Source organism: Coregonus clupeaformis, chromosome 10 (assembly GCF_020615455.1).
Source record: "Coregonus clupeaformis isolate EN_2021a chromosome 10, ASM2061545v1, whole genome shotgun sequence".
NCBI lineage: Eukaryota > Metazoa > Chordata > Actinopteri > Salmoniformes > Salmonidae > Coregonus > Coregonus clupeaformis.
In genome coordinates, this window is record NC_059201.1 from 50944179 (window position 1) to 50957344 (window position 13166).

Genomic DNA, 13166 nt, shown 5'->3' on the forward strand with positions numbered 1-13166 from the left:
CTGTGTCATTGCCAATAAAGGGTATATAAAAGTATTGAGAAACTTTTGTTATTGACCAAATACTTATTTTCCACCATAATTTGCAAATAAATTCATAAAAAATCCTACAATGTGATTTTCTGGATTTTTTTTCTCATTTTGTCTGTAATAGTTGTTGTGTACCTATGATGAAAATTACAGGCCTCTCTCATCTTTTTAAGTGGGAGAACTTGCACAATTGGTGGCTGACTAAATACTTTTTTTCCCCACTGTATAATGAATGATTTTCTGTATGTGTTGTGATTATGTACTTTATGGATGTTTAGTTTCTAGTTGTTTACCTCACATTTGGTTTAAATTATGACTGTATGGTTATACACATGATAAATATTCATCAATATCTTCCCTCATTACTAAACCACACCATCCTTAGTTTTATTGTGATAAGCTTTTTTTCCAATCACATATTATGATTTTTTCATGATGGTTTTAAGGTTTTTGTAACTTTACTTGTATTTCTTGTATTGCCACTTAAGAGGTGTTTATGAGTTTGTGACTTTTTGATTGCCAGTACTTGGTAATATGAAAAATAAATAAGATTTTTAAAAATGGAATAACAGTTTTCTATCCATCACATTAAAAAAATATACATTTGAGATACTCCTAAAATTTCGCAATGGCCTCAGTTCATCATGGTGCAAGAAACAAATATAAGAAACAACATGTTAAATGGTAACCATTGCATTTATTGCATCAAAGTTTGATTTTTTGTTGTTGTTATGATTTTTTTATGACACGATGTTATGCCCATTTGATGGGTTTGACTCCTCTGCGTCTGTGGGTGTATATCTCTCTCTCCATGAAGTTTACAATTGGTCATCACTTTTGTCCGCCCTCATTCCCTTATGCTTTCAGTTCATCCATAGCGTCTTGGAGCCTGGAATAGAATTAATAGGTATTAGAACACAGGAAATGAATTCATTGACAGGACAGATGATACTGCCATACCTAGTTTTTACTGTAGATGGCGTCAAACCACCTCAAGTACTGTACTTCACACACTAATTGCTACTGATGCGTCCAAAATCATATTTGTGTTTCTCCCATTTCACTTTGTCACAATTTCCAAGTATTTGAATAATGGTATGTGTCACCCCCACTTCCCCATCATTATTTCCTGTTTTAACTCCCTCAATTTTATTTAAACTATGCTCTGTGGCCGTTTGTGGTACTTTAACTTGAAGCATAGCTGACATAAGCATTGAGATGCTAAAAGAATAAACAGTTTAATTACTATCAATCCTCAAGCCTAAGAGCAGAGTGTGCATCTCAATTGTCAAAAGTTGCTTCATCTCCTTCTCACATCCTTTCCTTCACCTTCACTAATGTGTAAGGAACTGGATTGGTGGACAAAGCCACCACCCTATAACAGTCACCTATCCATGTGTCTTTAGTTCAGTGCAGATGATGGAAACAAGCAGAGGAGAGTCAGTCAGCCACTCCCCCTCATCCACTTGCTTGAAGTCTCTTGAAAGGAATCCACTTTAGACTGAGACACAGCCCTAGTCAGCCATTAGCCCCTTTAGTCCCTCGTCCACTTACTTGAAGTCTCCCCCATCGAGCAGGCTCCTATAGGTGGCGATCTCGGCCTCCAGCTTCATCTTCATATTGAGGAGTGCCTCATACTCCTGGCCCTGCTGCTGGATGTTGCCCCGCAGGTTGGTCAGCTCACCCTCCAGACGGATGAGGATAGCATTGTACTTCTCCACCTCCATGTTGGAGCGCATCTCTGTGTTGCGCAAGGTATCTTCCAAGGAGGATTTCTGTTGGGAATAACAGGGGAATGTTGGGAATGGTCTTCGAAATTTTGTTGAATGATACTGGGATTATTAGAATGTTGGAGATATGGATGGTATGGCTAAGGTATGGCAGCGGACTTCAAAAGGAGGTCGTACATAGAGGACATACATGGGCTACTATCAGTTCAATTTTACTCGGAGGAATTAAGGAATTTTACGGAAATATGTTATCATATTGAAAGAATGTCCTTGCCAAGCTCTGTTGGGACGCGAGCTCGATCTCGAGGGTCTGTAACTGTCTCTGTAGGTCGCTCATCTCCATCTGGGCCCCCTGCAGGGCCTCTGTGTTCTGGGATACCTGCACCTGTACGTCTGAGATCTATACCACAGCATAAAGGAAGGGAAGGAGATAGGCAAGGAGATAAGGAGGGAAGAAAGGAAGGAGAGAGGGAGGGAAGAAGGGAAGGAGATATGGAAGGAGGGAAGAAGGGAAGGAGTTAGGGAAGAAGGGAAAGTTAGGGCTCTATTCAATCTGTAATGCTGAAGCGTTACAGATTCAGCGATATACATTTATAGGTCATTTCCGATTGCGCCAACGTATGCAGCGTTTACCGTGAATGCAGTCTCCGCTAAAGCGGGAACATTGCCTTACATTTCAATCGCGCTGTAAAGCTGAACATCCGCGATGCGGATTGAAAAGAGCCCTTAGTCATCTTGAAAGTTTAATTCATGTTTTGGATTTCAGGCTTTCTTTGTCTGACTAGACCACCCATACAACAAAACATTTTTTCAATGGAAAGCTACACTTTCAGTGGATAACATTTTTTATGTTGTCCAGTGGGTGTGGGTTACTCCATTTTAGTTCCAATTGCAGATCAAAAACCAATAATTATAGGTTTGATGTGGTGTGTAATGATAGTATGATACAATGATGTACCTTCTGGACACTGAAAATAAGATGGGGTACCTGGTTTTCGTGCCACATTTTGAGGTCCTTTGCGTTCTTCAGAGCCATCTTCTCGTAGTTGGCCCTCATCTCCTCCATCACCAGGCTCAGGTCCTGACCTTTAGGGGCGTCCACGTCCACCTGCACCCCTGACTGGGATATCTGGGTCCTCATCTCCATCACCTCCTGTTGGAGAGGGGTCGGAGGAAGGGGAGAGGGGGAGAGAGAGAGAGACAGAAACAGACAGCGACAGAAAAAAAGACAGACAAAGGAAAGTAAGGCATTCCAATATTAGCCAACTGTGAAATTTGAAAAGTTCATAGCTAGTGATAATGTTAGTCTGATATTATCACGTTATCGTTGTTCTTCATGGAATTGGATTGTTCCATTTATTCTATTTCTATTCTCCATACTGAAAATGTTATATTTCAAATGATTATTTGATATGGACATTCGATCTCAATGCTATAGCTCACATTGTCATGGTTCTTCCTGAGGAAGATGAGCTCCTCCCTCACGGCCTCGATCTCACTCTCCACATTCATCCTGCCCATGTTGGTGTTATCGATGACCTTCTTCAGCCCAGCAATGTCCGCCTCCACTGACTGACGAATGCTGTACTCAGATTCAAATCTGTGGGCACAGGGACACTCACTAAACTCTGCATTGACATGAAATACACTGACATTTTGGGGTAAAGGCACAAAATGGCTGCCATGTTTCAGTTTACTAGGAGTAGGATGGAGTTGAAGCAGACACTGATCTGAGGTCAATTTTGTATTTTTCTCCTCCTTTTGATTATCATTAGAATTTTGGGGAGGGAAAGTTGATCCTAGATCTGTGTCTGTGGGCAATTACTATCTCTGGAGCAGTTCACCAAGGTTAAAAGAGCTATGCAGCATAGGGGTTGCATGTAAGAGGTTACATGCACATCAGACATTCACGTACAGATGCCAAGATGACAGATTCATTATGAGAGATCAGACTTTCTGTGCCAACTCTGCACACTGGTACCGGCACAAGACTTCCTCTCTTGTGGGTCTGGCATGTCTCAAACTCTTGAGAGTTTTTCCTTGCTTAATGGCTGACTTTATAGTGGCCCACTGGGCACACACTGGATGAACTAACGTTGTTTCCACATCATTTCAATGAAATTATGTGGAATAGACGTTGAACTGACATCTGTGCCCAGTGGGGGGTTTGAGTCAATGAACTTTGTGAGAAGCACAAGTACAGTAGGAAATTGAACAGATCAATTGATTTTCATAACAGAAAAACAAAATCCCAAATGAACCCCTGTATTGTATACAAAGTTATGGCTCAACATGCGTGCAGAAAGATGTCATTTACAGTGGTAAACTCACTTTACTCTGAAGTCATCTGCAGCTAAGCGAGCATTATCGATTTGGAGGACAATACTAGCGTTGTCCACTGTCGCATCGAATACCTATTGGAGAAAAATATAGTTAATTTCCATTGAATATATACAAAAAGAGATATAATGGACTTACTTCTTATTTATCATGAAAGACAAAATATTTTCAGAAACTATTTTTGCATGTGACATAAGCCTGCTTTATGATGCTTTACTTTCCTTGACTTTTGAATCCATGTCAGTTATAGAGGAAGGCCTTTCCCCCATTTACTGTTTAATGCAAATATATATGAACTTCTAACTATAATTTTGTGTGTCATACATTAGCTGGCAATAAAAAAGAAGAACTAATATGTTCCATCATAGGATTTGCTGCTCATCACCATCCTAAAACCTGTGTTTAAAATGTACGCCTCCCAGGGGGGTGATATTGAAACCGCAGAGTCTGAGTGATTACATAATGGGACCAAAACACAACTGAATCTATGGTTACGGCCATATAACTACGACTGCACCTGAAAAAGAGGAACCCGCGAAACGGAAAAGCAGCAAAATGGGTTTCCGTGCCAGGGCTGTCTGTTCTCAGTTTGCATTGTTAGAGAAAACGGGCCAGGCTTCCTGTCCTCCCCCTCAATCTGTGTGTTTGTAACTATGGCATTCTGATGTGAATCACAAAAAAAAGGGGAACTCTTGTCGGTTTATGTGTCCGGCAAGTGGAACAAGGCTAACATTCATCATAAGAGTGTCATCATAAACTATAGAGGACTTTGGAATTCTTTTGAACAAATGTCTGTTTTTGCAGGGAGTTCGTGAGATCTTGTTGGAATTCTTTGACTGTGCTGTTTGGAGCTATAATGGTTATAGAAACAACACACCCGCCAGCAATGTGTTTCCAATCCCACAGGGAATTCTTTTTGTGTGTTGTCACACACATCTGGTTCATATCGCTGGTCCCTCCCACACTACACTACGCCCCAGAGTGGAGACAGTGACCTGGTGAGGTCAAAACGCTTGGAACGTTGTGTATGGGTTTTGTTCCGTTTTTTGTGATTCATTTGAGGAACTCTTTGACCAAATTGAGGAGTGAGGGAACTAGGGAAGGAGGGGGAGGGAAAGTGGCTATCTGACTGGCCTGCCACACCCTCTACAATGATTTATATATACACTAGATGACTCACAGGGGGCGCTGTTTTGAAGCCTCCATCTTGGCACTCCCCCACCGTTGTAAAAACGGATTAATTTTTTTGGAAGCTATAGAAATGTATTTACAAAGGTCTGAATTTGTTTTTGCCACATGTATTCTATTACCGACACCTTAATACATACCTTTTTAATTATTTTTTGTGAGCTAAACATAAACATTTACATTTTAATAATATAACAAATAAATGTCCTTAAAGTATTAATTTTTGAAAGTACTAATGTTACTGTCCCCACTACAACAACAAAATACTCAAATACATGTAATTTTGTCCTTGAAACATTTAAATGAAATACTGTAGAATTCCATTCATTCATATGGAGGACTGCTTTTCTGAGGAATGTCAATGTGGCCGACTGGTGGCTTCAAAGTATCTCATTGGCCAATACATAGCATCAGCAAAATCAGGGTTTAGATACATGATTGACCCTCTATTCAGTTAGGAATTTTGAGAAGCCAGTTGTTCCAATGCAGGGTTCCCCACAGAAATGTTGAAGTCAAAGCATAAGCAAAGTAAATTGGTAAATAAATAATTGTCATTATGCTTAAACTCATTCTTGGACAGACATCTTCTCTCATACCATAATGGGTTTTAGTTCAACGAAAAGTTGCAGGAGTGGTGACATTACATTCATATTTTGATTTACTGGTTGATCAAATCAACATACTAATCTAAAGCAACAAAAGACAACAAAACCACAAATTCCTCAATTTAACCCTTTTCTTACACACATTATTCTTCCTCAACACCCCCCTCTCTCTCTCTTGTCTCTATCACTCTTGTAACGATACTGTATTTGTTTGAATGTGATATGGCTCAACACCCCCCTCTCTCTTTCTCATTCACACCCCCACCTTCTTGCGCAGGTCGTCCAGTATGGTGCTGTACTTGCTATAGTCGCGGGCGTCCGGTCCTCCCTTCTCCAGGGCCTCTCGGATCTTCACCTCCAGCTGTCCGTTGGCCTGCTCCAGGTTCCTCACCGTCTCCAGGTAGTTGGCCAGGCGGTCATTCAGGTTCTGCATGGCCCCCTTCTCGTTGCCCATGACGTGACCACTGCCACCACCTACTGCCGCAGCGTTGATTAGACCACCCATGCCGCCCATGCCGGCACCCATGCCACCACCAATGCCCGTGCCCATACCACCGCCGCTCACCTTAAAGGAGGATGAGGAGTAGGAGGAAGAGCCGGCTGGGGCACCGCTGCGGAGGCCCCCGTAGGCTGCGGAGGAGATGCGGGTGCCCTGGCCGCCGGCCCCGCCATAGGTGCTGGCGGCCCGGTAGGAGGACACGGGCATGGTGCGTTGGAAGGAGATGTGACTGTTGGACGGTCTGTAACTCATGACTGCTGATGGAGTAGTCGGAACGAATGAACAAATGGAAAAGAGAGAGAGAGAAAGGAGCCTCTGAGCTGAGCTACAGAAAGAGTGACGTGGGTAGAGTGAACCGGAGAACTTATACTTCCCCCACACAACCCTCCTCTCTCTCTCTTTTCCAGGCCGGCCTCCAAGACCCTGCCTATATCCACATCCCCCATCCTCTCTTTCCTACTCTCCCACCTCTTCTCTCATGCTCTCATTCCACACTCTTTTCCCTAGCATTTGCATTTGCCCTTGGACACTCCTCAACTTCTATCTACATGCAAAACGTTGCTAATTATGTTATTTTAGCATGAATCTAATGTAAAACACATATTTGTGAAATCTAATACAAGAGAACTTTCTATCTTGTCAATTCAGATGACAAATTCCTCACACTGCAAAAAGAAAATGTAAGACAGAAAGAAAAAAAGAAAGAGACACAAAATGAAGAAAAGAGAGAAGACTGGAGTTAATGATGAAGAAAACAATTAAAGAAAGCAAGGTTTTATCCTGGGCATGCTTTGACATTCTTTGGTTTTTCCCATAAAAGGCATAATTTGGAATGGTTGCTGCATACCCACTGGGCAAAAATGGGTTGAATCCACAGGAGGTTGGTGGCACCTTAATAGGGGAAAACGGGTTTGTGGTAATGACTGGAGCGGAATTTGTGTAATGGTATCAAATACATTGAACACATGGTTTCCAGGTGTTTGATGCCATTCCATTGCTCTGTTCCGACCATTATTATGAGCCGTTCTCATTGTTTCCACATTATTTCAACCAAACAATTCTATGTGAATAACATCCTAGCTAGCACATTTGGTTCCTTGGAAGTTGTGGGAACGTACATTTTTGTTTTCCCAATTGGTTCTGGGAACGAAGCCAGAAGTTTCCTGACCTGTAAAATGGAACATTTCTTAAACGTTCTGAGAACGGAAGTAAAAATGTCACCTGTTCTGGGAACTTACATTTTTAGGTTGCAGGGAGGTTCTGAGAACGTTTTACTATGGTTCCTTTAAAGTTTTCCTACGAGGTTTTATTAACATTTTGAAGGTCATTAAATAAAGTTCTGAGAACATATTTCCATAAGACTTTTAATAACACTGCTAGCTTAGTTCAGGTTAACTGTTTTGAACTCCATTGCCAGGAAGTTGTGAAAAGGTTGTATGCAAAATAACCATAGGACAACCAGGCTCTCACCAAGCTCTAAGACACATATGGTTCTCAGAACGTTATGTGCTAGGTGGGATTGAATCAAGTGGAAAACTGATTGGATTTGAAAAAAGACATAAATGTAAGGGAATTTTGTATTTTTTTCTTTTAACCTAAATCCAATGACATGGTGACATTTTTTGTTGATTTCACATTGAGTTCATGTTAGTTGACAACTCAACCAAATGTAAATCAAAACTAGATGTTGAACTGACATCTGTGCCCAGTGTGTAGTTTATATGTACTTGATCAGCCAAACCCCCAAAATAACTGGATACGGACACACTTAGCAGCAGGGCTAAAGTAAACTGGCTTGCAGAAAGGAAAGGGAAAGGGGGATACCTAGTCAGTTGTACAACTGAATGTATTCAACTGAAATGTGTCTTCCGCATTTAACCCAACCCCTCTGATTCAGAGAGGTGCGGGGGGCTCCCTTAATCGACATCCACATCATCGGCGCCCGGGGAACAGTGAAGAGAATGGGCTGTTGCAATGTATGTAATGATCACAAGAACAGCTTATTCCCATTAGTGTATAGAATAAGCATGTATTGAAACGCCCCATCACCCATATTAAAAAGGCAACACCCAAGCTTCAAATACACCTAGAACGGCACATTCTGTAAATGAGGTGATGTGCACAAAGACTTTGGTAAGCTGATACCACAGTGTCTCTGTCTCTCTGTCTTCGGCGATAGGATTGGGGGAAGGGAGGGGGTGCTCTTGAGTCACCTTTGAGTGATAGAATGCCGGACACTGATTTCACGAAATTCCTTGGTTGAGTAGTTGATATCTTCAAGGTGATACCTTTGAGAAGACGTCTGCAGATAGCTGTGACAGGCTGAATTATATCTTTTAGTGGTTTGTATCTCATTGATCATCAGGAATGTTGATTGTGTCACCCGAAAGGTAATAAGGTCACACAGACACAGACAGACAGAGCCATTGAGTTTTTCATCCAGTACACAAAAAACCCATCAATATCCATTGTTCTTAAGAAAACATACCAGAAAAGGACTGTGAGTGGAAACGTTACCTCTCAAAGGTCAGAAACAACATAGCATGACATAATAGATGAATGGACAGACTTGAAAGATGCAGTATGTAACATTTGACTCTGACTCTTGCCACTTTTATTTTGACAATAAACAAGCAAGTTCATAGCCTCAAACTATCTTCTCAAACTAGCACATGTCCAGGGTGTGTACTTGTATGTCAAGCTGCCTCACGCTACAGAAACATGGGCCGTTCTTGCTCGGACAAGGCTTAAAGGGATACTTCAGGATTTTGGCAACGATGAATTCGGGGATACCATTTTTATGTTTCTGTGTCCAGTATGAAGGAAGTTAGAAGTAGTTTTGCGAGCCAATGCTAACTAGCGTTAGCGCAACGACTGGAAGTCTATGGGTATTGGCTAGCATGCCAAAATCCCGAAGTATCCCTTTAACGCTACTTGCTTTTTTACTTACTACAGCTATATCATAGACATAATTAAATGAAGGGCTATTTGTTTGTGGAAATGTAACAGAATGCACCAAAATAAAACCTGTGCCCTTAGGGAGATGGTCTCAAAGTTAATAGGTGGTGGCGTTTATAGCAGTGGAAAATAACAGGTTCCCAATGACCCTCACTGACGACACTACTGTATGCCCTGGTTAGGGCGGATTCACAAAATGGACCCCAGAGACAAAATAACAAAACAAAGTACCCAGGGGAAGTTGGCTAAAGCTCATACACTTCCCCTGTTTTCTTTATACTCTGACTTTACCTCACCTTCATGGTTGATCAAGTTTCAAAGCTTCACCTCTTCATCATAACAGTTCTCATATCATTCAGTATGTATCAATGTCCAGTCATATCACACAAAGCTTGGACAGTACACCTCAATGATTTAAAACAGTTTAATGGCAGAAGAAGAGGAACTTCTCAATAGAATCAGAGTGACTCACCTCACTGCTTCTACGCCATTTCTAAATGTTTAAAATGATTGTCCACTTTGAAATTTAAGTTTGTCAGTGAAAATCCACATTCTACAATTGATTGTATACAGGCCATGGTCTAGCTTTAAATCCATTGGAGCATGCATTAAGCTCAAGACGTGGACTTATCTCAACATTTGACCTCTTTTGAACTAATCTGACAAACGTTTGTTTCGGGAGGCACTATCACTTCAAACTGCTGCATGTGCAGAAATCCAGGCCTTAGTAGCTCTGGAGACCCTCAGTCCAGGGAGGCCAAGGGAGAGAGGGAAAGAGAGAAGAAAATTGAGGAGAAACTTGAGACTCTGACTCATACCAATAACAGCAGGATTCTGGGAAACTCAACAGGAGCTTATGTGCTTCAGGGATTCTGGACAACTGTCAGAGAATGAAAGCTCCCAGCTTGATCTTTCTTGGATGAACTTGGACTTGTTTATTCTCCTCTTCTATTTTACTAACTTTCCACTCTGTTACCCCTAAACTCGGGAGTGCTTACCCAGCTAAGAAAATTACAGTGCTTCAACGTTGTGCCAATGTCATATGTCAGTAGGGCAGTTACTCACTCAATCCCATGACCGGGACTTGTGCCAGGGTGGGGGAAAAAAGAGGAACAAGGGTAAGAAAAGGGAGGGTGGATCTTGATCTCTTTATAGCAAATTAGGAGTATAAATCTTAGATAAAGACCTGAGACACCCTGAGACCCTGAGCATTATTGGATGTCCTGCTTACATTCTTATATCTGCGTGGGAATTCCAGTTTTACGAGCAAGGTGTGGCCATGGGGGTCTGTGCTGACCATGGTCAAGGTGTGAAGGTCACTTATCAGTCATGAGTGAAATGTGACAGTTACGGGCCATTTTCTCTCAGAGTTGTCATGTCCATCTTTAGAGTCTTAGTACCAGTATGTTCCGTTTTTACACATGTCCACAAATACAGTAACACACCATTGAAAATGCATAGTCAGCACAATGGTCACTTAATTAATATGCTCCCTTTTAACTTGCACACATATATGACAACGAATACACGAACCCTCTACTGAAAATGCAGTCAATCACCACAATAGCCTCTTAAAGGGATAGTTCACCCAAATACAAATTGCATAATGGTTTCCTTAACCTATAAGCAGTCTATGGGCAAGGTATGACATCAATCCATGCTTTGGTTTTGTTTAACTTTTTAGCATTTGTGGACCAAAACCAATGCAAGTCAATATCCTATATTAGATTGCTTACAGCAGGGATCATCAACTAGATTAATCCGTGGGTCAATTTTCTGTTGAGCGGATGGTCGGGCGGCCTGAATATAATTACAAATAATTTGTAACTACACATTTACTGCAAGCCCAAACAGGATATGTTTGACTAAAACATAATCATTTCCAAAACTTGCTTACATTTGTATGCGATCACATGTCTCTCTATTATGTGTGGGAATACTTGGGAACAGATTTCTTAAATTAAAATCACTTAGAGCTGATTTCCTGGTGTTTTTAGTCTTTTATGTACAACAATGAAAATTATTATTATTATTATTATAGAAGCTCAGAAAACTTGGAGGGCCAAATGAAACCACCCGCGGGCCAAATTCGGCCGCCAGTTGGGGAACCCTGGCTTACGGGGTAAGGAAACTGATAACTATCCCTTTAACATGTTCCCTGTAGACTTACAGTTCATGAGTCTATAAAATTCCACTGAAAATACATAGTCAGCCTTCATCCTCCTTTAGGAACATAGGAATAAAGGTTATTTGGATGACACCTCTTTTCTATTAGGATCCTTGCACAGGAAAATTAAGACAGTATGCCTGCACACACATTCACACACCAGAACATCTGGTTACACTTCATTTTACAGTCCTATTTTGGCTGGTATTTATTTGTATTTGCAATGAAATTACATGGTAACAATAATGCATGGTAATTCAACAAACTCACTCCAGGAACCAACACATCATTATTTTGATTGTATAATCAAATATGTTTTTTTCCATTTTAACTTGTCATTGGGAGGTAAATACCAGATAGATAGGGGACTGTAAAATAAAGCTTAGTTAGTTAGTAACTATCTACTTACTTACTTACCTTTATTGAATCACCTTGAAAAAGATTTTTCTTGTTTTCCTATTAAACAAGCTTGGCTTTATTGCATTTATGATGTATCACAAGACAAAAAACAACACAGGGGTTTACATACACATTACAGTCCACCAATTTTACAGCGTATTGTGCTGAAAGCATCAGATTCTTCCGAAGGAGCACTAGGGGGAGCCAGCCCCAAGTCAAGGTGTGGCAGTCAAGGTGCAAACGGGCAGGCGTACTTTGACCATCCCATTGTTTTTATGGGATGCTAATATCGCTACCCTAGTGTTGACTACACTTCAGACACAGATGTAGGTGGCAGGAAGAGGCCTGTAGGGCAATTATGCAACCCCTACCGACACGTCCTTAGGGTTATTTGGAACAGCAGCCCCTCTGACTCTTTCTAAAGAGGGTCTGTATCTTCTCAGCGCTAATCGTTGTCTTCTGCCCCTCCAACGCTCACCCACTCATCGCATGGACGTGTTTACCTCAGCACATTCCAATCTTTATGTGTCGCATTTGAAGACCGACGCACACAAACCAAAACATCTCTCGACTCTGGAGGCAACGGGGCGAGAGGGTCAGATGTCAAAGGGCGTCTTAAATTACCCAAGGTCTCTGACGACAGATGAGGAATGCAGTGATTTCTCCCAGAAAGGAAAAGAGAGATTTTGTCCCACGTATGTCAGTTATTAAGGTCGATAGGATTAGAGAGCTGCAGCTGTTTTTGTTTGTTTAGTGATGAATGTGTTTAACAATAGGTCATTGGTAACGCTTGAGCCAGATAAGGCTCCCAATGGCCGATGCAAACATGAGCCATGTTACTTCCGTATGGCAAAATATACATACAGTAATCCATTGGTGCAAACTCTTCACAGCGCAACTTCGGGACTGTTTACAAATGGAGTTCAAGTTTCCAATACCTGGGATAAACTGAAAAATATTGATTTACTACTCGATCAGAGCAGTCTAAATTATTAGAAAAATGAAATACTATATCATTTCCCCCCAACTGACTTCATTGAGGTGAGTTATTGAGTTCATTGAGTGACAGTCATTACTTATCTCTTCAACCCAGCAGTTAAACTCTGATAAGCCTTTCCCAGGGGAGTGCATGGGTTAACATGGGTAAAACACCTACACACCCACATCCATACACATGCTTCATGTCTGGGTCAACAGTCAGCACAGACTTTTACTTTCTCCTCAGAACATTTGATATGCTCTTGTCATTACAG

General features: G+C 41.3%; 1 protein-coding gene across 1 annotated transcript; it reads right to left on the reverse strand.

Annotated features, from left to right (window-relative positions):
- Window positions 1–704: 704 nt before the first annotated feature.
- Window positions 705–6754, reverse strand: krt18b (keratin 18b). Its single transcript, XM_041888696.2, has 7 exons — window positions 6156–6754; window positions 4089–4171; window positions 3201–3357; window positions 2746–2910; window positions 2032–2157; window positions 1582–1802; window positions 705–916 (listed from the first exon to the last, which is right to left on the reverse strand). Exons 1-7 carry the CDS (start codon window positions 6639–6641, stop codon window positions 883–885), a joined length of 1272 nt encoding a protein of 423 aa, XP_041744630.1. The 5' UTR covers window positions 6642–6754; the 3' UTR covers window positions 705–882.
- Between the last annotated feature and the right edge of the window lie 6412 nt (window positions 6755–13166).